The 24,917-nt window shown below is 45.3% G+C and overlaps 1 protein-coding gene across 1 annotated transcript; it reads left to right on the forward strand.

Annotated features, from left to right (window-relative positions):
- Positions 1-8,297: 8,297 nt before the first annotated feature.
- On the forward strand, positions 8,298-9,220 carry LOC102702121 (cytochrome b561 and DOMON domain-containing protein At5g47530-like). The gene has a single exon (XM_006659250.2). It carries the CDS (start codon positions 8,361-8,363, stop codon positions 8,973-8,975), a length of 615 nt encoding a protein of 204 aa, XP_006659313.1. The 5' UTR covers positions 8,298-8,360; the 3' UTR covers positions 8,976-9,220.
- The last annotated feature ends 15,697 nt before the right edge of the window (positions 9,221-24,917 follow it).

Here is a 24,917-nt window from a genome sequence, read left to right on the forward strand (position 1 = left end):
TTTTTGCAACTAAGTAAGTCCTGAATACAACTATTCGGAAGAAAAGACGGCAAAGATAGAAAGCTAAATCAAATAAAAGATAATTTGTTTGACCCTCATCGTTTGGATTTATTTAGAAAAAATAATTTGTGAACAAAAAATTTTATACACGTGTTTTTAGCTATCTAAAAGTAAAAGACTAAAAAAACTTTGATGAAAAGAACTCTAAATCTATTCTAAATCTAGAGTTAAAAATTTAAATTTTAGCTTATAATTCTAAACAAAAGTAAAAGAACGAAGGTGCATGTGAGATGTGAGCATCGACAAGAAAATTAACTATATGTCATCCCATAAGCCATAAGGATTGCTTCTATCAAATTGCACCCTCTAGTCCTCTACTACTCCGTCAAAAAAAAATTTCTGGGCTTTCTAGTTCGAGCTTTTGATCATCTGTTTTATTTAAAAATTTATTAAAAAATTAAAAAAATTAGTCACACGTAAAATAATATTCATGTTTTATTACGTATAATCATAAAAAAATTTTAAATAAGACGAATAGTCAAAAATTCTAACTAAAAACTCAGAAATTTGTTTATTTTGGGACGGGGTAGTACTTGAAACCCCTAAAAATGTCATTCATAATCTGAAATTCTTAATAGAATGTCATTCTATAATGGTGTTTTGGAGTTGTTTTTGCAATCAAAATGAAATGTCAAAGGGCTAAAATACCCCTGCTTTGTTTCTTTTTGAACGAAAAAGGCAGCTTCTTCCCGTCGGCAATGAACTACTCGGTGGGTGGGTGGAGCAGCGGCTGGGGGAGGCGGTGACGGCAGGGGGAGGCTGTGGTGGCCAGGGAAGGCGTGCTGGCTGCGGAGGTGTCGCCGGCGACCAGGGGAAGTGAGGTGGCGACGGCCGTAGGAGGAGAGCTCGACCAATCTATCGGCTCAGGATCTATCCAGATTAGTCAAAGGGCATAATGGACATTTCGTGTATATGTTGGCTCAAAAAGATTAAAAACCAACTAGAAATAACCCAAAGTGGCATTATATTAAGAGTTTTGGACTGAGTGACATTCATAGAGGTGTCATATAGAGGGTGACATTTTATGAAAGCCATCCCTATAGCGGTATGTGGCTGTTGATGTCAAAATATGAACATTCACACATGAAAGATTGGGAGTCAATCTTGGACAGCTTTAGCGTATGACTTAAATTCTTAGAAGCGAACGTGTCAGTCAGTTTGATCCTGTAACTAATAAGATGAAGAATAAAACAAGCTAATCGGCTATCGAGCCAACAGGTGACTAAATACCCAGTCGATCGGATGTTGGTGTAGCAGCGTTTAGCCGATAGGAGGAACGATCGGCGGTAAAAAGCTTGGATCGGCTAGAAACTTGATAAAAATAGACTTGAATTAAATATTAGACCAACGTAATCCGTCAAGTTACTAATTAATCTTAGTCGATCGGATGAACCTATAACCATAGCGACCAAATATATCTAGATCGGATTTAACTTTACGTCGTTGACATAATTAGGGGATTGCACCCATGCAGGAGTGTCGTGAGAGAGAAATAGGGCTGTACTCCATGGGAGGAGGCGGAGGCGAGCTCGTTCGTGGCAAGCAGATCGATCCGCAGGCGGCGGCCGCGGCGAGCTCGTTCGTGGGCGGTGGCGGCGGCAGAGGCGAGGTACTCCGTGGGAGGCGTGGCGTCGACGCGAGCTCGTTCGTGGGCGGCGGCGAGGTGCTCCATGGGAGGTGCGGCGTCGAGGCGCTCCTTGTGAGGCGAGGCGGCGGCTGCGGCGGTATCTGAAGTGCTCCGTGGAGGCGGGTGGTGGCGGCAGCACCTGATCTGTTAGAGGCGGAGGCGGCGGAGGCGTCCTCAGATGCAGCGGTGGCGGCGTGTGAGAGGCTGTGGCGGGCGCAGTGGTGGCGGGCGCGGAGGATGGGCAGCCTTGGTGGCGGCGGGAGCGATGGTGCCGACCGCGGTGACGAGGTGGTCGCCGGAGCCGGTGTTGTGGCGGCAGCGGGTTTGGGGTTTGGGCTGCTGCAGCGGCGAGGTCGTCGTGGAGTTGTCTTCGCAGGCGATGTGGCAGTGTATGCATCGATTTCTTTTCATCTGATCTAAATCATTAGCTTCTGTTGGTTGCAGCAGTATATACTTCCATTTTCTGCGCTGCATATGGTCGTTTTTCTCTTTGGTTATAGGATTTGTATTGTACGATTTATTGGATGTTTTGATGAGCTCAATGGTTGCTTGTTCTCTGTGAATGTTGAAATGTCCAAATCGAGTGACTTGAAAATAAATCATGGATAGTTACAATTACTTACTGCAAAATGATAATAGGATAGAAGAAATAAATTGTTGATAGCATAACGAGTGGTATAGTGATGAGTTGCTTGTTATAATCATGGATAGTTACAATGATATCTATCTGAATCTTAGCCTAGAGGTAGTTGTCTTCATTTGCCTCGGTCAGTAATTCAATGTGTGCAAGCCACATGACCAGCTATTGCAAGCATGTCCTTTGTTAGTGGTAATTCCTTATAGATAATTTGCGACAAAAATAATAGTTTGTTTGACCTGTCACTTTGCTGAGGGACTTTCATTGGTAATTCCTTATAGATAATTCCGATGTCAAGGTTTGATTCACTCCTCTTTTTGATAGTACCATTGTGCAGTTTGGTTTAATCCTTTCCTTTCCGGCATAGCAGGACATGCACAAGAAGAAAGAATGAAGCTAGAGCTAAAAATGGCTGACTGGCTTTCAAACATGGAATTTTCATTCAAGAAGAAGTTGTCCAAGCAGAAAAAAGAGACCGATGACAATAGAAATTGGTTCAATTCATAGGAACAGTAGTTGTAGTTGTGTTCCTTCTCATGAAGTTATTTGATATTATGTACTATGCTTGCCGTTGTTAATTTTCTACATGTCAGTTAGCTATGTTTAGGTAACAGACTTTTTAGTTTGTCATCTCATTTGTAAAAAAAGAATCTCAGGCCCTTGATTGCCCTCTAAATTTTTCAGCTGTGCATTGTTCACTTTTGGTTGATGAGTACTGGATGGATGGTTGTTGGAAAACTGGAATGAGATACTGAAAGAAGTGTACTAGAGAACACTTAAAACTTTGGTGTACTAAACCATTTTCTACATTTTTAATGTGTAGTGGACCATTTTGTTCATTTTTAAGGTGTTCTATTTTGGAAGGTTTACTGGAAAACTGGAATAAGTGCTCTCCTTTGGGAGGCTCCCTGGAAAACATGTTGTCCAAGTAGGCTGTGCCGAAGCTGCCTATGTTGATCTCATCAAGCTGAAACAAATGAGGAGCAAACAACCAAAATAAGAGAAGAGCCTTGTTGTGCTGCTTAAATGACATGTATTACTGGAAAACTGGAATCAATGCTCTCTTTTGATCACTCCACAGAATACATGTATTTCATGGGAGTTCCAAGTAAAAACAGCACAATGGTGCTAGCAGACAAACAATATATGCTCTGTTTACAGCTGACAATAATTAAGACAAAAGCTCCATTAAACGATATATGGATGGGCACTAGAAGAGATAAGAAATCGGCAACGATATATGTTGGTTCCGCCGCGGCGGACCGCAGATGCGGCGCGAGCGAGCGAGCGCACATGCGGGGGGCGTGGATGCGGGGCGAGCGTGCAGGCGGCTCATGCAGGCTTCGCACGGGCGGGGTTGCGCTCGAAGCGAGGAAAAAAAGAGATTAGATGAGAAAGCAGCGTCGCCCGGAGGGAGGAAACACAGAAAGAGCGAAAAGGAGAAAGCGGGGGCGCGACTCCTTTCTTTATTTCTCGATCGTACCCTTGTAACATGGACGGATGGATCTACCTCTGTACCTGTCGGTACTAGTTGCTGGATGGGAGCAACCTAATATAATTATAGGGAACATAAATATCGATAAGATAATAAATAAACCGATAAATTATTTAAAATAATTAAATAAACAATAAATGTTTTACTGTGATAGGCTAAAACCAATTTGCGTGTAATTCTCATAAGCCGATGCAACACAAAATAAATGTCAATCTACGTAAATCAAGTCGATTGGTGTAAAAATAATGCAGTAAGGCCATCAATTACTTTATTGATATGAATATGGTGAACATATAGATCAGCAATTATCATCAGCTATAAATGACTGACAAACAACCAAGATCTATAAAATATCTAGCTCAGATTGCTAAGAACAATCATAGAAGATCGGACCCAACTGTTAGCGACCAGGGGGACGACGACATTGTCGGTGATGAGCTACAGGACCAGGACTAGAGTCCGGAAGACCGCGCAGGACTGCCAAGCCAAACGCACGCGTTGTTGGACCCAATTGGGCTAGGTAGGAGCTGGCATGCGTGCCGTTGGTCTGTCGGCCTGTGTGCCAACTGTTTGGGAGCTGTCCTGTTGCATGTACTGTGCTGAGCTGGCGTATGTATATGTTCAGGAGGGCGACACGATGGGGGTGGCTTTTGGCTCGGCGGCGGCGGCTCGCCCTGTTGGGTTGAGAAGTTGTACTAGCCACAAACCTATCTACTACTAAGCCAGTTCATCTCGCCGAATTCCTTGCTGTTTGTTTCTTGTTGATTGATCTGTGGTGATCTAACAAACTGGTATCAGAGCCATTCCGATCAGCCACTTAAATCCTCTTGATCGAACTGTAGAATTACCAGAAAAGGGTGGGATTCAGTTGCGCAAGCAATTGTGATCCGCAAAAGCTTCGGCTCCCCGGACTGGGTTGGTTCGATTCGGAGTAGTGGAGTTTGCGAATCGGCAATCGGGAGAAACAAACAGCAAGGAATTCGGCGAGATAAACTGGCTTAGTAGTAGATAGGTTTGTGGCTAGTACAACTTCTCAACCCAACAGGGCGAGCCGCCGCCGCCGATCGCCGCCGAGCCAAAAGCCACCCCCATCGTCTTGCCCTCCTGAACATATACATACGCCAGCTCAGCACAGTACATGCAACATGACAGCTCCCAAACAGTTGGCACACAGGCCGACAGACCAACGGCACGCAGGCCGGCTCCTACCTAGCCCAATTGGGTCCAACAACGCGTCCGTTTGGCTTGGTAGTCCTGCTCGGTCTTCCGGACTCTAGCTCCTGGTCCTGTAGCTCGTCACCGACAATGTCGTCGTCCCCCTAGTCGCTAACACCAACCGAGACAATTGAAGATTACGTCTAGCAATGTCAGGATAGATACTAAACAGACCTAGATTGCTATCAAACCGATGAGCCAATGACTGATAACTTATCGGCTGGTACTCCGATAAAACGATGAACAAAATACATTAATCTAATATAAACTATCTGATAAATGCAATCTACTAAATCGGACCGAACCAAGATAGTACTAGATTGAATATGTCAAACAGCAAATATCAAATCGATGTAAATTACCAAAGTGGTCGACCAGATCAACTCAAGATACAGAAGTAACTCAAGCTAAAACTAATACTGTGGGATACCTATAACCGGGGTATCCGTAGACTACATGAATACGTACGGTCAATAAGGTACCGAATAGGAAGGATAATATATCTGTACGGTATCGGCTAGGAGTTTTGTACGTAACGGACTGCATGCCGTGTACTCCGGACCCGAGCTGTAACCGAATTATGATAGATCTTAGTTTTGTTAGATTAGGACTCTATCATATCTATAACCCTTCCCTCACTATATAAAGGGTTACGGGGCGACCCCTTGAGGGCAACGAAGAATCATCTACGCAATACGATAGCTAAGCAGGAGTAAGGTATTATCTCGCCACGTCGAGAGCCTGAACCTGGGTAAACCGTCTCTCTCTTCATCTTAACCATCGAATTCCGAGCTCGATAACCACCCTATAAGTTTATTTCCGACATCAATCGTCGACAAATACGATAACTAGCAATTGCACAACCAGATTAGAAGATCGGACCAAATCAAGATAGTTCTAATCTAGCCGATGAAATTACCGTGGCCCAACGGAACGTAGGACTTACCCCCCACCGGAGATCGAAGAGATGCCGCCCCACGTCAGGTGCCAAGTTCCGTCGGAGATGAAACCTCGGGAAAGAGGATGGCGATGCACCGAGAGTAATTGATCTATTGATTAAGAAGTAGATGTTTTATAATGACCCCGTGCATACATTTTTATACCCTCGGGTGGATATTAGTTCGTGTTGGACACGACATACGACTCCTAATAGATAAAAAGAAATAACAAACTCCTACGAAAATTCTATCTCTAACATAAGTCCCGATCGGACTCTAACTCTCTCTTAGAGATAAAGAAAAAATCTAAACTAATTCTAATTAACAGATAAAATTAAGTTACACGGACTCTGATTATTCCTGAATCTATCTGTAACATTCTAGGCCCAATCGAACTCTATTTCTTATACGATCCATACTCCATTAGCTGAATCCGAGTTGTATTCCGCCTGGTCTTCTATCCGATTGCCCTGTTTCCTGTCTGATTCACACTTTAATCATAGTTTAATCTCCAACGACAATTATCCAAATTCTGGAGTTAACAACGGCATATTGTTAATTTTCTCTTTGACCCAAGCACCATCTAGGAACATGATACAAGTCAGAACAAGTAAAAAAACCAACACTAATATTATCAAGGTCGGTCTATGCAATGAACCAGGTAGTGTCTAGTTATCAGCGTTGGGTTTATAGAAGAACCCATACAGATAAATCAAGCAAGCCGAGCCGAGCCGATTGATCGATCAATGGGAAACTGTTTTAAGTCCATCCGTGTGCTTGCATATCATCTAAATAGATATAAAAAATATAAAAAAATTGATATGATAGATTAATATGAGTTATATCACTCCATAAACATACAAGTTATATTTAACTTTTACAAGTTGTAGCAAAAAAAAAAATAAATTGAACTAGTATACAAACATTCATAATTATTTTTGTCTTTTGTTACCAAATGTAGAAGTTGAATTTAACTTTTATATTTATATAGTGATATAACTTATATTAATCTATCTTATCAATTTTTTTATATTTTTATGACTATTTAGATGACATGCAAGTAATATGTGGATATGCACATGTGTGCTAAAAATTGCATCCATCGATCAATGCCTTTTTTTGGAAAAAGAAGCCACCAGTGCTGATCCTCTAGTAAGTGGCTAGTTCAATGGTACTTCATCCGTTCTAAAATATAAACATTTTTATATTATTTAGTAGGGATTAAATAATGATAGAGTGGAAGGGTTGGTGAGAATAAAATATAAAGAATTTGAATAGAAAGAGATTAATGGGACAAGTAAAACTATAAATAGCACCTAAAATATTTATATTATGTTATAAAATTTAAATTATATAAATAATTACATTTTACCATGATGGGCATTACCCTTGCAGCCAGGTGGACGAGATTCACATATCGGTCTAGAAGCTAGACAGTAAAACATGAATATGTTGTTTATAAGGAATATGATGAATAGTTCCGTTGTGTGTTGGATATTGTCATCGGTGTACATCCATTGAGAGCTGGTCATGGAAACATAACCTAACTAAATTGGATTAGTCGTCCTTACCTTAACGGTGTATGGACCTACCTAGCTAGGGAAGCACACACGTATCTTTCTCTTGTTCTCTTAACCACACCAACCTCAAGTAGCTAGGAGATATTTCATCTTATAATGATGTTTTACTCTGATAGAATAAATAAAATGGTATTAAATTCTCTCACATGTCGTCCTATAAGTTGAGCTTTATGATTTTCAAAAGAAAAAAAATAATCTTTATATGGGCCTTAGCTCCATGTTAATTTCATGTGGTCCATATGTCATGCGTTCTGAGAATCTCAATCCATAGCCCTGAACACAGCCCATTAGCTGAACCGCTCTGTTCATATTTCATTTTTACCCTGGGGTGTCACAACACCGCATCAGCTGAGGTTCGCGCGACCTGCCGGCCGGTGAAATCTACAAGTTTTTAGGTGATCTGCCGATTGGAATCAGCATCAGGTGTGACTTGCAGAGACCAGTGGGGCCGGAACAAACCCAACTTAATTCGCGTCTGTCGCAACCAAAATTAATTTATGCACACTCACACGGATCGAGTCGGTTGCCAACATCTATAACCCCCGGAATATTGGCCAGCTGCACACATATCCAACCTGCCAATACTACTTGTAATTAATCAATTAATCCATAATCATATCATTGGACACACATTTCCAAGCAAGAGTCTCCTGCTCATCACCAAACCTTAATCCCTTTTAGAAACCCTACTTAAAAACAGGTAGCTCGCCCCTTCAGTGTCACCACACACACACACACACAACCAAGGCAACAAACACTATTTAGGACACTATCAGCTAGGTTAGCTCTAAATTCTGAGTACCAAAAGATGGCTGCTTCTGGCCGCCTCGTGGTCTCCCTGCTCCTGGTCGCGGCCATGGCCAGCTCCTTCTCTTTCTCTCCAAGCACCGCGCAGTCGTCGTCGTCGTCATGCGCCAGCTACACCTTCTCCGGCAACCAGCTGTACGGCTCGTGCGCCACCCTCCCGCGGCTGGGCGCCACGCTGCACTACAACTACACGGCGGCGACCAACACCGTGGCCGTCGCGTTCCGGGCGCCGCAGGCAGGCGGCGGCAAAGGGTGGGTGGCGTGGGGGCTCAACCCGAGCGGGTCCGGGATGGTGGGCACCCAGGCCGTCGTGGCGTTCCGCCACTCCAACGGCAGCCTCGTCGCCTACCCGACGGTGCTCGGCAGCTACGCGCCGTCCATGGCGCCCGCCGCCGCCAAGGACCTGCCCCTCCCCGTCTCCGCCGTGTCGGCCGAGGAGAGCGCCAAGGACAAGGAGGTGGTGGTGTATGCGACGGTGGCGCTGCCGGCGGGGAAGGGGAGCAAGTTCAACCACGTGTGGCAGCAGGGCAGCTCGGTGGCCGGCGACGTGCCGGCGGCGCACCCCACCAGCGGCGACAACGTCCTCTCCGTCGGCAGCATCGACTTCAGCAAGTGATATGATATGATCGATCATCGTACGTATTATATGCTACTGGTATACTCTTCTTCGATCGGCTGCTTCTACTATTCATATATCGCTCCCATTATTTATGTGGAGTATATTTGTATATGTATTATTATATATGTTTGTACGTACTATGTATGTATATCTATGCAGCCGGAGAGTTTGGAGTGTATTCTCTTGTTTGTGGTTAAACGTATGTGTATAGACCTATTTATATGCATTTATATCTTTTCACTTCTGAATCAAAATTTAAAATTTTAATCTTAAATTTGTAGTTGATTTTAAGATTTTTCACTGAAGTTTATTTTTTAGTCTTGGTTTTTATATTGTTAAGAGCCCCTTTGAATCACGGGAATAAAAAAAATGGAAGAATAAAAAACATAAGATTCTGATAGAAATGTAAGTGTAAAACAGAGGATTGCAAAATACAAGAAAAACGTAGGAATGCCCGTTTGATTGGACCACAGGAAAAACATAGGAATTTGAGGAGAGTAAAGACACAAAGGATTTTTTTTATGAGGTTCTGCCTCTTGCTAAATTTTCTCCAAAACTTGAATGGGAAGAGGTATTTTATAGGAATTTCATAGGGTTCATACCTTTAATTTAAAGGGCTTTGTAGGAAAAATTTCTATAGGAATGAAATCCTCTAAAGTTACTATAAATTTCTTTGAATCAAAAGGGGCCTAAGAGTACACATATAAAAGTTTTTTACTCACAAATTATTTCTTGTTTACAAATATGCCATCGAACAATCACCGCCCTACCATCTAGAACTCCTCTGTTTAATAAACATGCCTCTTACTTACTGGACAAAGATTTCCTTTTTTTCACTGCTTAGAATATATGAGTGTATATCCACAAAGCAATTGAATTGAATATAGCCTTGAGAGAAAGTAAATCTTCTAGCGTTTGAATTGAATATATCCACAAAGCAATTGAATTGAATGTAACCTGGGCAGAATTGGACCTATGGCAACTTAAGCCTCAACCCCACTCACAACAAAAAGTTTAGTGGACTAGTACATATACATTTTCCAAAAAATACGAAATCTCAATAGTCTGGCGCCACACATGGCCTTTCGAAGCCCAGGTTCCTAACCCTAATTACATTCTAATAGCCTATCATAGAATAGAAGATCAAAAGTCCAAACCGTCGGTGCTTACTCATCTGGCATCTACTCGTTTTCTCTCCTTACCTCCGCCCTCAGACATCGGCAATGGTGCTCACCTGCGGGCCGCGGAGCAAGCAGGGGGGCTTTGGGCACGGGCGCAGGCGCAGGCGCGGTGGCGAGGTACACGGGACTTGGTGGGCTCGCCCCTCCGCGCCCGATGCGCCCATGCCCACGCCCGCGCCGATGCGCAATGTCCGTGCATTATTTACCTTTGCAATTGGATTATGTCTATTAGTCCAATTCAATTGGATTTTATCTCCTTTCTGCTGCATTATAAGACTTGTTAAATTTTATTTGTTTACACAAGACGATGGTTACTGTTATTGGTTTGTCTATTATATATCTGGGCTGGTACTGGACCAGGGTTAGGATTTAATACATACTAAAGTTTCAAAATTGGTTAAATTTTAGGAAGTGATACTCATCCAGCTAGATTATATCGGCAATATTGATCCTTTTGTTCGAGCAAGTTGCCACTGCAATCAATTATAATATTCGAGTTTAGTTTAGAATTCTGTCCATCCAAGTATGTGCATAAAATTGTAATTAATAAACTACGATGAAAAAACTTCAAGTTTAAGGTTAAAAATTTAAATTTTGGTTTATAAGGATAAGCAGAAGCGAAAAGATGGAGGTATCAGTATGCAAAACCATTTTTATGAAAAACTGGAGAGGTGGTTTTTCGCAAAAAAAATTAAAGTAATTTTATGGTACATGAGAAAATAACTAGATGTATCAATTTTAATATAAAATTTTAATAACTCTGTGTAGCAAAGTACTTGAGGTACCCTCTATATTTCAAAATACAAGATTTATTTTATTTTGCCAAGATAAGGATTTGACTAAAGATTACTCTATTAATATATCACTTAAAGTGCAATACTACAATATACATTTTAATGAATCTAATAATATCAATTTTATGTCATACAAATTATATCTCAATAGAGTAATGTTTGGGTAGACTATGGTCCTAACGAAACAAAATATGTTCTATATTCTGAAATACAAAGCTAGAAAAAGAATATAGTACCTCCATGTGCCTAACATGTCTTAGAATAACCTATCCCTAATAATGTTTTAGAATAACCGGTTAAAAGGGTACAGACCGTCTCATATAAGTAAATATAATGACATGAAAGAGGAGGAAAGAGAAACAATGTTGCTATGTATAATAATGGCTTAAGGTATATCCAAATGTAGAATCGGGTATGACGTCTTACTCGTTATGCATAGTCTAGAGATAATGTATAAATGTAAAGTGAGGTATTATCTTTTAATAGATATAAATATGAGTGAGAATTCGATTGTTTCGATTTGGTTAGTTTGAGGAAAATTTAGTTATCGGTAAGTAAAGCCCAAAATTAGTTTGCGAGAAGTCTTTCAGTTTCAGTCATGGACGAAATTTGACATACTGAGGTTGCAACAAAAAAAAATGAACAAAAAATTGACAACACCTCCTTTTATGTCTTTTTTTTTATAGTCCAAGAACCAAAGATGACATCGCATCACAAATATATCTTCAACCAAAGCATTATAGTTGCACAATTTGATAAGCTTTCTGGGCTACTGGGCTTTGATATGCTGTTGTTTATATTAGTTAATTTTTTCTTATTAACTGATAGCTATTACTGAATTAACCGAATTAATTTCGGTTTAGTCTCAACCAGTGACCAAAAAATTCGGTTTCGATTCCGGTTACTTCGTTTCAGTTTTTCTGCCCACGCTAGATACAAAAACTAAAATTTTACTATCCTTCTTTTCTTTTTATCCACCATCATAAAACATTTTGGCGTGTATAGTTCGCGAAAAGAAAATCTTTGGGTGTCATATTGAATGTTTCATAAGATATTAGAAGAGGTTTTCGGACACAAATAACAAAACTAATTTCATAAATCGCCTAGAAATCGCGAGACGAATCTTTTAAGCCTAATTAATCCGGCCGTCACCAAGAATTGGAGGCCCCTGAGCGAAATGCTAATGGGGACCCTAAAATGCAAATGAAGGTGAGATACATAGCGACGCGATGGCACAAACGGCGTTAGAGCAATCGTGTTTCAGTTATCGTCCACCGGCAGAGGCTAAATCTTAAAATTTTGTGTCCTTATCATTTGGCAACATAGTTGTAAATAAAATATAATTTATGAATAAAAGTTTTATACACATGTTCTTAACGATTTAACGATTTAAAAATAAAGACTAAGAAATAAACTAGATAAAAAAGTCCAAACTTTTATATACATGTTATTAAGGTTAAAAATTTAAATTTTGGTTTATAAGCATAAATAAAGGTGAAAAATGAGACTAACTGAACTCTTGTCGTAGATTTTGAGGGCCCTTCAATTTAGGAGGCACTTAGCGGTAGCTCCGTCCGCTCATGGCCATAGCCAGGCATGTCCGTTATTAGTACATTTAGATTACCGTAGTACTTATGGCTAATCATGGACTAATTATGCTTAAAAGATTTATCTCATGATTTCTCTCCTAACTGTCCAATTAGTTTTTTGTTTATGTGGTTCATACATGTATCTAAAGATTCGATGTGACTTTTTGAGAAAAAAAATTAGAAACTAAACAAGGCCAAAGTTTCATTGGAGTCAACTCTAGGGGTAACCATGAATAAACTAGCATGACCAAAAAAACCAAAATTAACTCTAAATACGAGTGAAAATATAAGCAATTATGTTTCGTATGGAGCCAAGTTATATTCTTTTGTTATCAAATAATAAAAAATATTTATTTTTAAAATTAATTAATAACATAAACGTTAGAATCAACTATTATAAAATTAAAAATATAGTTTTAGAAGATAAAATAATAAACTTCTTTAGAGACTTTCAGAAATAGTAGCGGACGTGCAGAATGCGAGCGAAAAGTTGACCCGCCCCCGGTATAGGCTGCTCCACTATACCATAGTCAAGTGTAGACCGTAGTGGCCGCAGTCAATTCCGTTAATACAGTGGCTGTTTGGATCCAGGGACTTTTTGTCCTTTTGCCACATTAGATATTTAGACGTTAATTAAAAGTATTAAATATATACGGATAACAAAACTAATTGCATAAATAAAGACTATTTCATTAGACAAATTTTTAAGCTTAATTAATCCACGATTAGCAAATATTTACTGTAGCATCTTATTCGCTAATTATAGACTAATTAAGCTCAATAGATTTATCTCGCGAAATAGTTCTAAGTATGAGACGTGCTTTATTAATAATATATATTTAATACTGTTTAAACATTAAATGTGATATACGCTAATGCCGAGTCTCGTCGTCACCGTCGCTCCATCACGTCCGTGCCTTGCGCCCTGTGCCCACGTAACCACATTGTTGTCGCGCATCATGCCTCGCGTCGCCCCCCTCGTCGTCATGTCGTGTCCTGGGCCTTTCTTTTAATAGAAAAATTATCGATATATTTATAAATAAAAATAATTTATAAATATTTTTATATACGTGTTTTGGTGATAAATAATGTGTTAACAAAGTCTGATTGGTACATGGGTGAGATGAGTCGGACAGCGAACAGAAATATTTCTAGTAAAAATGGAGGCACCGATCCAACCCACCTGGACGGCGTCATCTCCCTCGTCTCTCCTTCCCCCTCTGCTCCCTCCACTCTATCTCTCAGAGGCGACGGCGAGGCTAGTAGTGGCAGCGGCGGCTGGCACATATCCAGTGGCGGTGGCGCGGGTGCACATCCGGCGACAGCACGACGAGATCTGGCTACGACAAGGTGGGCAAATCTGGCGGCCGCGCGGGTGCGCATGCGTCGTCGGCAGTAGCTCCAGCGGTGGCTGGTGCACGTCCGACGCTGGCGTTGCAAGCAATGGCGGCGGCGCGACGAGATCCGGCGACGGCGAGGCGAGCAGATACGGTGGCCGCACTGGTGCGCATGCGTCGTCGGCAGTAGCTCCGGCGGTGGCTGGTGCACGTCCGACGCTGGCGTTGCAAGCAATGGCGGCGGCGCGACGAGATCCGGCGACGGCGAGACGAGCAGATACGGTGGCCGCACTGGTGCGTGTCCATCGGCAAGGCCGGCAGTGGCTCCGGCGGCGCTGGCGCACGTATAGCGGCAGCGCGGTGAGACCCGGCGACGGCGAGGCGAGATCTGGCGACGGCGAGACGGGCAGATCCGACGGCGGCAATGCATGTCAGGCGGCAACGCATCCGGCGGTGACGCGTTCGACGGCAGTCCATCGGCGAGGCGGGCAGTGGCGGCGCTGGCGCACGGCCGGCGGCGTGTTCGGCTGGCGACGCACATGGACTAACGGATGGTTAACGTTGTTCATCCCGTTCCATGCCAACCCTTCCATCAAACGGAAAACAGTTCTATTTCGTCTCTCCAACCAAATAGATAACTAGAGTCATCCCAATCCCATTATAGAAAAACAGGGTTGCCTCTCTTTTAGATGGAATAACGAACGGTGTTAACTCAAATGCTAAAGCGGTATTTTATCCTTTTTTGAGAATTTCTTTTTTATCCCTGTTTTTTTATGATTTGTGTTATTACCCTCTGTTTTAAATCATAGCAATATATATACAACAATAAAAGCAATTTTATTGTTAATTCAACAACAAAAGCAATTTTCTTGTAAATTCATCATCATTTCAACCCAAAATATCATAGCAAACACCTAAACCCCAAATGATCTCCGCAACACTGACCAAAACTCAAGGCCAATTACATCATCGACGGGCAGACAGAGTTGTGTCGTATGGCGCCGACGTGGTGCTTAGCCTCGAACTCCGTCGCGCCGAATGCCTTCTCGAACAACTCCACCGAGAGGCCACGATTCTCCACTGCAAATTCTGCACAACACAACGAATCGATCGACACATCTCTAGTTAATCACTTGCGCTCATGAAAATGAAAAATCCTTCGCCGTCTCATCAGGATGGGAAGTGACCTTGGATGAGGGTGAAGAGGCGCCTGTTGATGAACCGTGCCGCCTCGTTCGCCTGCGCCACGGCGACGGAGTAGTCCCCGGACGCGTGCGCCTTCAGGAGAACGTCCCACACCAGCCCGTTTGTATCAAATTTTGCGAGTGGACGAGGGCGGGCGTGGACCTGAAGATGGTGCGGAGGAGGCTCTGGGAGTTGTGCGTCCAGAGGTCGGCGTCGTCGCTGCCGGAGGAGGATGTTGATGTTAAAAATGGATAGCCGATGATTTTAATTCGGTTATTTGATTTAGATAAAGCCTAACTACATATTTTTGTCCTGTATTTAATTAAATTCAGTTCGTGGGTGGCTAACCATGGTATTTATGAGTTTATCTAACATTAATATTTATGCAAAAGGATATATGGTCACATATACCAAATGAGGTGCAGAGTTCGGAGTTTAAAAGGTAAATCTCCCCCGATGTTTTTATAAAGAAGAAGCTCAAAAACAAGTGCCACATGGTGATGTTGGAGCGGAAAGAGACCCTCGCATGCCACGTTTTATTTTTTCTATTTAATTTTTTTTGCGTAGATAATAATATATAATTCTTAATATAATAAATATGGGACCAAGCCAAAGACCAGGCATCCTGGTTGAGGCCGATTGGAAAAAGAACAGTCACAAATCAATCGATGCATAATTTTATCATGTTTCCTTTTATTGTTGTATTTTCCTTCTCTTCGTTTTTCTCATTCTGATCTGCTACCGGCGGTGGCGTCGCCACCATTGTTCCGGCTGGCTAGTGCAGCGCTGCAGAGCAAGCTGCAGCGTGAGCGTGTGACTGCATCGCAAGCGCGTGGCCTCATGAGACAGGCAAGCAGCAGTTGTGCCTGGCGTCATCAGGAACACAAAAAACATTTGTTGGTTTGCTGTCCCTGGTTGCTGTGCTTTGCGATCACAAAGAAAGGATCCGTGTTCCTAGGATAAATTTTGTCACGCCCAAATAGATCAACCAGCTAACTAATCAGACAGTGTCACGCCTAGAAATTTACATAAATTTCTGAACAATAGCATGAATTTAACCTTGGTCCAGGAATCAGCCCGAGTACACACTATAACAAATTAATACACAGTTCCACAACTTAAACACAAATAAAAACAATTATCTATCGAAATGCAGTGAAAAAAGATAAACAAGACTAGCAATCTAATCTTCAGCTTCAACTGACAACGATGGCTCCACTCCACAGGCATTGTTGACGGCGGACTGAACCTCACTTTAACTTTCGGAACTACCTCCTTCTGACACAGGCTTTGGCTCTTGCTCTGGTGGGAAAAAATTAAGCAAGGCTGAGTACAAACCAGGATACTCAACAAGTAACACCCAAGAGAGAAAGAATAATGAATGCAATAGGGTATCAAGGATAGACTAAGGTTAATTTGTACAAAGCAGCAGTAATTAGCAAGACAATAAATAGATTGAATAAGAAGTGAATGAAAAGTAAAGTAAAGTACTTGAAAATAACCATTCATTATTCAACATTACACCATGTTGCAACAAACCCAAACCGCTGTCAAACGTTATACCACGTGGCGACAGGGTCAACCCTTTGCCCAACGTTACACCACGTTGCGATAGATCCAAACCTCTGCCCAATGCTACACCACATTGCGCAGGGTCAAACCAGTTTTAAGTTCATCAATTTATTAAAGGTTTGGCTAATCCCAGTGAATTTGTAAGTTCGCCCCATAACCGCGAGCATGGCTATTCGAATAGTTTTACTCTGCAAAAGTGTACAACTTTACCCACAAGACACAGTTCCACTACACTTGAACGTGCGCCGGTGTATCACCACTATACCACAAAAAGGAAACTGTATAGGACCCGTCACATAACCCTCCCTATTCAATCGCACCGCACTTCAGGTTTCACGCACTCCTTTACACCAAGTCGGGCAGTCCCCTCTTATACCTTAGTGAATCCAGAAACAACATAGGTCATCGTTACACCACGACTCCCATGCATACTCCATCGCGCCGACCCTTACCATGGTATGTCAAATAGTTTGAAACCATGCTTCAAATCCCACCTTACCCATTTCGACAGGTGGTTAGTACGTGTAAGACTCCCAGGGTTTCTCGAAAACCGGTCCTTAATTTTCATGGGCGCGATAATCAAAACCATGCACCCACATCCCACCATAAGCAATATTTTAGTTATTATTAACCCACAACCCACCATCACAACCATTAAAGGTCTATTAAAGTCTAACCATAATTAAATGATAACAGGTGAGCTAGTTGAACTAAGCATGGCTAAGCATTGCCTAAGCCTATTTCTAGTCAAATTAACCCTGGGATGACAACAATAATAAATAGGGAAATCAACGGATATAAAGTAAAGTAATGCATGTTTGAATGTAAAGCGGGGGAATTTTACAAACATAAGTTCAATATGATTCAAGACGGGTGTCACTTGCCTTGCTCTGACCCACGAGGAACTTTAGCGATGACTTCGGGGACGATCGGCGCTGCAACGGATCAAAACCTACGGCCAACAAAGCAAAACAAGGAAAAACAGGCTATAAAACTACTAAAACAGAGAAAGAAACTATTTTTAGTGGATTCTTGACATTTTTCTAGATTTAATGAAATTTAAATGGACTAAAACGGAGACTAGATGAATTAGTTATGGATTTTAGAAGTTTAACTGTGTTTTTAAACTAAACAGAAAACCTTAATTGGATTATTGCGCAATTAATTGGAGTTGCTGACGTCATCCTTGGGAGAGTGAGTCTGACAATGAGGGCCCACTGGACCGTGACTCAAGGGGAGGGGAGAGAGTGGGCTGACAAAGGGGACCCACTCGTCGGTGACAGAGAGGAGAAAGGAGGAGATGACACGTGGGGCCCACAGGAGAGAGGGGTTCGGCTGACGGGGCGGGCCCACAAGACAAAGAGGAGAGGGGAACAGACAGGTGGGGCCCACTGCCCCAAGGAGGGCGGTGACCGGCGGGTGGGGTCCACAACCAAGTGGGAAGAGGGAGACTGACGGTTGGGGTCCACAACCCGTCAGAGGAGAGATAGGGGAGGGGAGGACTGACGGGCCAGGCCCACCCGTCAGTTAGAGCAAAATAGAGAGAGGGAGGAAGGAGAGGCGCCGGCCGAGCGGCAGAGGAAGGGAGCGGCACGTCGGCTAGGGCAATCGGCTCGACTGATGGCGGCCAACGGCGATCGGCGGTAGATGGCGGAGTGGCGGTCAGCGGATGCCCGGCGACAAACGGCGGCGAGCAGCGGCACCGGATACCAGCGGAGTCAAGCGGTGGCGGCGGCTAGCGTGGCTAAGCGGGCGACGCAGCGAGGTGACGACGCCGTCGGCAGTAGGCGGCGGCCTGGCGCGGCGGCAAATGGCGGCAACGCTAGCGGCGACGGCAAGCGGCGGTGACGGCGAGGCCAAGCGACGCGACAACGCAGCGAGGAGGGGAAGGGGAGATGCGGCGGCACGGTGCAGCGGAGAGGAGGCGACGACGACGGCCGAGGAGAGAGGTAGTGGCTGAGTGACGCGGGGACGACGCGGTGGAGAGGAGAGGAGGGGAGGGGATCGGGAAAAGGAGGCGGCGCATTCCGTTGGCGGCGGCAACGGCTTGCGCGCGCGGAGGCAACGGGAGAGAGGAGGGAAGAGCAAGGGAACGGGAGATCGAGGCGGCGGCGAGCACAGCCGGGAAAGAGCAGCGGCAGCGGCGCGGCGCTGGTGCGCTCGGAGACGACACACGGGAGCGGCGGTGCGTGTGGCAGCGAGCGGCGGTGACAACCGATGGAGAGAGAGGCGGCGGCCTCGGCTGATCGGTGGCTGAGCGGCGCGGGCGAGGTGAGAGGACGGCATGGAGGAGATGACGATGTTGGCCGAGCGGCTCGCGCAACGGCATGGGCTCGGCGACAACCGTCGGTGAGACAACGGCATGGGCTCGCGCAACGGCATTCCGTTGGCGGCGGCGACGGCTTGCGCGCGCGGAGGCAATGGGAGAGAGGAGGGAAGAGGAAGGGAACGGGAGACCGAGGCGGCGGCGAGCACGGCCGGGAAAGAGCAGCGGCAGCGGCGCGGCGCTGGTGCGCTCGGAGACGACGCACGGGAGCGGCGGCACGTGTGGCAGCGAGCGGCGGTGACAACCGAAGGAGAGAGAGGCGGCGGCCTCGGCTGACCAGTGGCTGAGCGGCGCCGGGGGGGCGCGACGCGGTGGCATTGCCGGGCGGTGCGGGCGAGGTGCGAGGACGACATGAAGGAGGAGATGACGATGTCGGCCGAGCGGCTCGCGCAACGGCATGGGCTCGGCGACAACCGTCGGTGAGACTGACAGTGGCGGCGGCGCGCGTGCACGACGGCGGCGATGTGGCATCGAGAAGAGGAAGGGGATGGCGCGAGGGCAGAGGCGGCGTGACCTCGGCAAGCGGTGGTCGATGGTGTGCGCACGGAGGCGCCGATGGAACAATGACGACACGCACACGCCTGCGGCGGCCTGCAGCGGCGGGCGAGAGAGAGGAGGAAAAGGAGGGGGAAAAGGGGAGGGGGAGCGGGGCTCACTGGGCGGATGATGATGACGGTGACAGCGCGAGGACGACGACGCGCGGGTGGCGATCGGTGTCCGGCGACGAGAGCTTGGCGCCCGCTGTTCAGCGACGAAGGCGACGGCGCCAACGAGGCGGTAGTGGCGATCGGCTGAAGAGGGCGGCTATGGGAACAGCGGCAACGGCGGCGAGGGGATGGGGTTAAATAGGATGGGGCATCACCGGATTTGGAAAGCATGGGAAACAAGGAAAGCGATGATTTGGGGGAGTGATTGGTGGCGGGGATCGTGGCGGGAATTGTGGCGTGCGCATACGGCGCGGCCAAACACGGCGAGGCGCAGCGCGGATGCGATGAGGGCGGGGCGGTGTGGTGTGGCGCGGGTGCAACGACAAGCGTGAGGCATGGCCGGCGCGGGAATGCGGCGGCGCATGCGATGCATGGCTGTAACGTGCGGGCGAGGCGCGGCTATCGTGACGTGGAGGCGCGACGCGAGGGTGCCGGGCGCGGGCTAGAGGATGCGGACGGAGGTTGGGGACGATTCCGACAGGTGGGGTCCACCTGTCGGCGTCCCAAGGAGAGAGAGGGAGGGAGGCTGGACACGTGCACGAGGTGGGCTTCGGCTTGGCGATCGGCCCAGCGGGAAGGGAGGGATGGAAAGGAGGAAGAGGTAAGGGGAGCAGGCCGGTGGAAGGGAGAAGGAGGAGTGGGCTGGGCCGAAGGGGAGCTGGGCTGGCGGCCTGCTCAGCTGGGAGGAAGAGGAATGGAAAAGAGAAAAAGAAAAGGGAAGAAGGGAGAAAGAAATAGAGGGAAAAAACAGAAAGGAAAGGAAGGGAAAAGAAAAGGAAAAAGGAAGAGGGAAAAGGAAAAACAAGAAATTACCTCCAACTTTGCCGATTTCTATTAAGTTGATTTAAGCAAATTTTATTTACTGGAATTCAAATTTAAATCATGTTAATCATTTTAAATGCTTTTGGGACATTTTAAAATATTCTAAAAGCTTCAAATTAATTTAATTAATTTATACACTGAGTTTTCTCTTAAAGTTTAATTAACAAATTATTTTTAATGTATTATTTAATTCATTTTGGGCTAGGGTAAAACTCTGGTCGTGACAGACAGTCTTAAGATTAACCAGCCGATCGGACCACTCCGGTGTTTACCGTACGCACAATTGATAGCCGATACAAGACTTAATGTGGAATTAAATATAAACTAGAATGCTACTAACTACCAGCATAAAACAATAATAACCAACAACATGCATACTCATACCAGATCTAGAAGATCGAACCTAATCGAGACAGTACAGATCTAATCATAACTACCCACGAGATCAGTTAATTATTACAACATGCGAATAATAGGTTAGCAAACCAGCGTAGTCTGTCAATCAACTCGTTAAACCCGACCGATCGGACCAATCTCTATAAGCAAATCATACTTACTACACATAGATCAGACCTAACTGAGACAGTATGCAACCTAGCGTGATATAATCATAGAAATATGAAGATCGATGAGCTTAACGAACCAATCGATAGATTACTTAGGATAATACTGGCTAGAACTCCAACAGTAAGCCCTCACGAGCCCCCGATCCAATCTGATGATGTGAACCTAGCAAACTAGATTGATCGGACCGAACCGAGACAGAATCAGGCCAACCAGAATTATGTTAACGGATCGAACAGAAGAACCCAGGAGGACTTGATCGAGAACTAATACCACTTCAAGCTGAAACAGATTAAAGCAATAATAGAACTTAGCCCGCCGATCAACTAGGCTGGAGATCGGACTTAACTGAGACAGTCCTTTTCTAGTTGATCGATGGGTTTTGACAAGTAGGAACTTACATTGCGAAGCTGACAAACCCCGCGCCGAGAGCTCAAGCAAGTCGAAGGTTTTGAGGCGATGCGCCAAGTTTAATTGATCTAGAGTTATCTTACAAGGACCCCGAGCACACATATTTATAGTTCCAGGTATTAACTAACCTAACTGGATAATAATCCATTGCTAACTAGCAAGATTCGGACTTTAATTAAATACAAGAATCCTAACCGAAATCTATGATAAAGCCTGCTTAATCTACACGGACACACAATTAAAACCGAATCTATCTCTAAACCTTAGGCCAAATCGGACTCCACTTCCTATGTGATTCGGACTCCATCGGCTGCAACCACACCGCGTCCAACTTCTACCTCCAGCCGATTCTCATCTCCTTGTCCGATTCATTCTTTAACTATGTTTCACTCCATAACGATGATTTGCTAAAATCTTGCGTTAACACATGCCCCCCAATTTCGGAATAATTCATTTTTCTGAAATTTCCTTTCATATAACCGATTTCCGCCATCGCTATCACTGTAGCATCGGTACAGTTTCAACGGATCCCCTATTTTGGCAAACTGTGCTAACGGTCATTTCCGCTGGCTTGCGTTATAAGCTTCCATCCCCTTTCCAGTCTTAGCCACTTCTTGCAATCCCTGAAGCACACACCCTTCTGCGCCTCATTCGTCCTTGAACTGCAACAACCTCTAGAGGCTGCTTCCGGTGAGCCCCTCACCGAGGAATCACCCCGTCGGTCACCGCCACCATGCAATGGCCTCTTCGATCAACTCCCCGTCGGTGGACACCATCCCCTTCGAAATCCCCGATGTAATCCCTTCATCCTCCTTCTCTCTCCACTGCACTATGGCTTCCGCTCATGTACCTCTGTTTTAGCCATTTTTGATTACCTAGGGTTTTTCTATTTATCTCTTACCTTCTCTCTTATTAGCCGATTATCGTCAAAATCGGACCCTTTAACTCTTTAATGTACTCACAGAAACCGTTCTGTTTTTCCTTTTCGTATCCCAGAGCCAGAAATCACAGATCCTCATCTCCTGCCCCAATGCCCCTTTTTACTTTCTTGGACCACATGGAAATCCTGACTCGGCCAATATTATTTGCTCAGAAGCCCTTAGAATCCCTTTCAAGAACGCTTGTCTTAACACCTCAGACTGGGCCCACTCTTTTAGGTCATTTCCAACCCCTTTGCCCGGCTGGAGAAACTGGCACAATAGAGTTTGTAAATCCAATGGGACTCAATGGGAGGAAATGGACATAAGGCAATGTATCGGCCTATCCTTGTCAGAGATGGAAAAAGATGAAGCTCTACTGGCCGGAGCCTGTTACTTTTGGCCCGACGCACTGAACGCGTTCCTCTTTGGGCATGGGCCGATGACCCCAACGCTGATGGACGTGGTCATGCTCACTGGCCTTAACATTGCGGCCACCGTCAACCCCTACAACTTGAGAAAGAACTTCCAACACCGATTGCAGACGAAGGGAGCTAGAGGATGGGGAAGATATATAGACAACCACCGGAAACCCACCGGCCTAGTCGACCATCGAGAGCATAGCGCTTTCCTCAACCTGTGGCTCGAGAGATTTGTGTTCTGTGGGCAAACTCTTGGTCCCACAACCAATATGGAGTGTCTAGCAGAATCTCTGGCCAATGGTAGCATCCTCCCCTTAGGCCGGTTCTTGTTGGGTGCAGTATTTCAGATGCTGCATCAAGTAGCATCAAAGTTATCGGCTGGCCAACCCATCGGGCACATAGCTAGTCCCTGGTGGTTCTTGCAGCTTTGGTTGAATTGTACTTCTCCAAGGTTTTAGAACTATCGGCTCTTACCAAATGCAGCTTCCCTTCAAACTACAAAGAATCTGAACCACCTATCACCCGAAGATGCATGTCATTCGGAGAAGCACTCTCTTCTTTCCCAGGCCACCGAATGTCTGCCGTCAGACTAGCTCATATCTTTAGCATCTGCTACCTAGGTCCGGACCGAAACGCCTGTACATGGTTTGCCTATAACAGCTCCAGTGAATTTGAAGTGCCGAGTACTCTGGTTCTTGGAGAAGTTTTCTCAGACAAGTGTTCCTGGGAGACTTTCATGACTGCTGCCACACCCTGTCTACTTCCAGTGAGTTTTCACATGGCCTGATTGGTAAAGCCGTCATATGAGTTCTATCACTCGGCATTAGCTGCACGACAATTTTGGTGTGGGCAAGGAGTAGTTGATTTGTTCTTTGCCAGGAAAATAGAAACGAGGGGATCGGCCAGCTCAACCTTGGAGTATGACAGGATTAACAAGCTAGCCGATGCTATCCCATTCGGATTGGCCTCCCAATTTCGATACGGCGTCAGCACCCTCTAGGAATTTGATGATTGGTGGGGCGAGATCTGCCAACATCTATTTGTCGTACCCGTCGGCTTCTACTACAACAGGATTGATTCCGACTACACTTTCTCTAACTCCGAGGTACTCCTCTAACTGTTTATACACATGCATCTCATTGCATGTCTTTTATTTGCCTAACGCTTGTACCTTTTTTTGCAGGCTTCCTTGGCTGCCCGTACCACTAGTCCTAGCGGTAAGCCGATCGAGTACTCCACTTTGGCCATCCTGGTTCTTGGTCCTGGTGCCCCCTCCCCCTCGGAGTTCATCAAGAATTTCACCGGACCACCGAGTCCCCCCAGGAAATTGAAGAGAAAGAAGCGCACCAACGATCGCACTACCAAGAAAGCCAAGATAACCGTGGAGGTCGAACCCCTGGCAGCCTCATTTGTTGACATGGATGCTGCCATTGATGCCGCTGCCGACGAGCAATCTGACGACAACACCGATCAAACAGATGATCCTCAACCTCCCCCTACCGGCACCACGACAGGCACCAAGTACAAGGTGATAACCCATCGGCCATTCCTCCGAAGGGCTAAGGTAGGCTTCCACGCCGTTTTTCCGTTCCATCCATCTTCTGACACCAGTCTCTATTTGTGGCAGCCCTCTGTAGCATCGACATCTACCAGCACTTTGACACCTCCGGTCGATACTGCTTCAGAACCAACGGCTGCTGCTGAAGAGACAACCACACCAACGCCCCCTCCTGTCCAACCAGCCGATGCCATCATTGGGGTGCAGGTAAGTTCTAGCGCCACTTACTACTTCATTCCCTCACTGTATTTGCCTCACTCGTCACTTTTATCCTAGGATCTGGACGATTTCTTCTCATTTGACATCGGCCAATACCTAGACCATTCTGAGGCCGATACCGACGCTCCCACCTCCTTACCCACCGATATCAAAGAACGGCTTACGAACATCCTAGCGAGATTAGATTACCCTATTGAAACTCTTATCAATGACGCCGGGCCGATCAGATCTAGAAGTGAAGAAATCCAAGATCGGTTGGCTGCCTGACAACTTGATAGATGCGATAGCCCCTATAGGTTATATCGAGTCCCATAGGCTTCCTGTGCTTCAGGCGC

The sequence above is a fragment of the Oryza brachyantha genome, chromosome 8 (genome assembly GCF_000231095.2).
Source record: "Oryza brachyantha chromosome 8, ObraRS2, whole genome shotgun sequence".
Lineage (NCBI taxonomy): Eukaryota > Viridiplantae > Streptophyta > Magnoliopsida > Poales > Poaceae > Oryza > Oryza brachyantha.

What these genes read in the sequence shown, in the direction of transcription:
- LOC102702121 (XM_006659250.2), top strand. Translation starts at nt 8,361, where the DNA reads ATGGCTGCTTCTGGCCGCCTCGTGGTCTCCCTGCTCCTGGTCGCGGCC.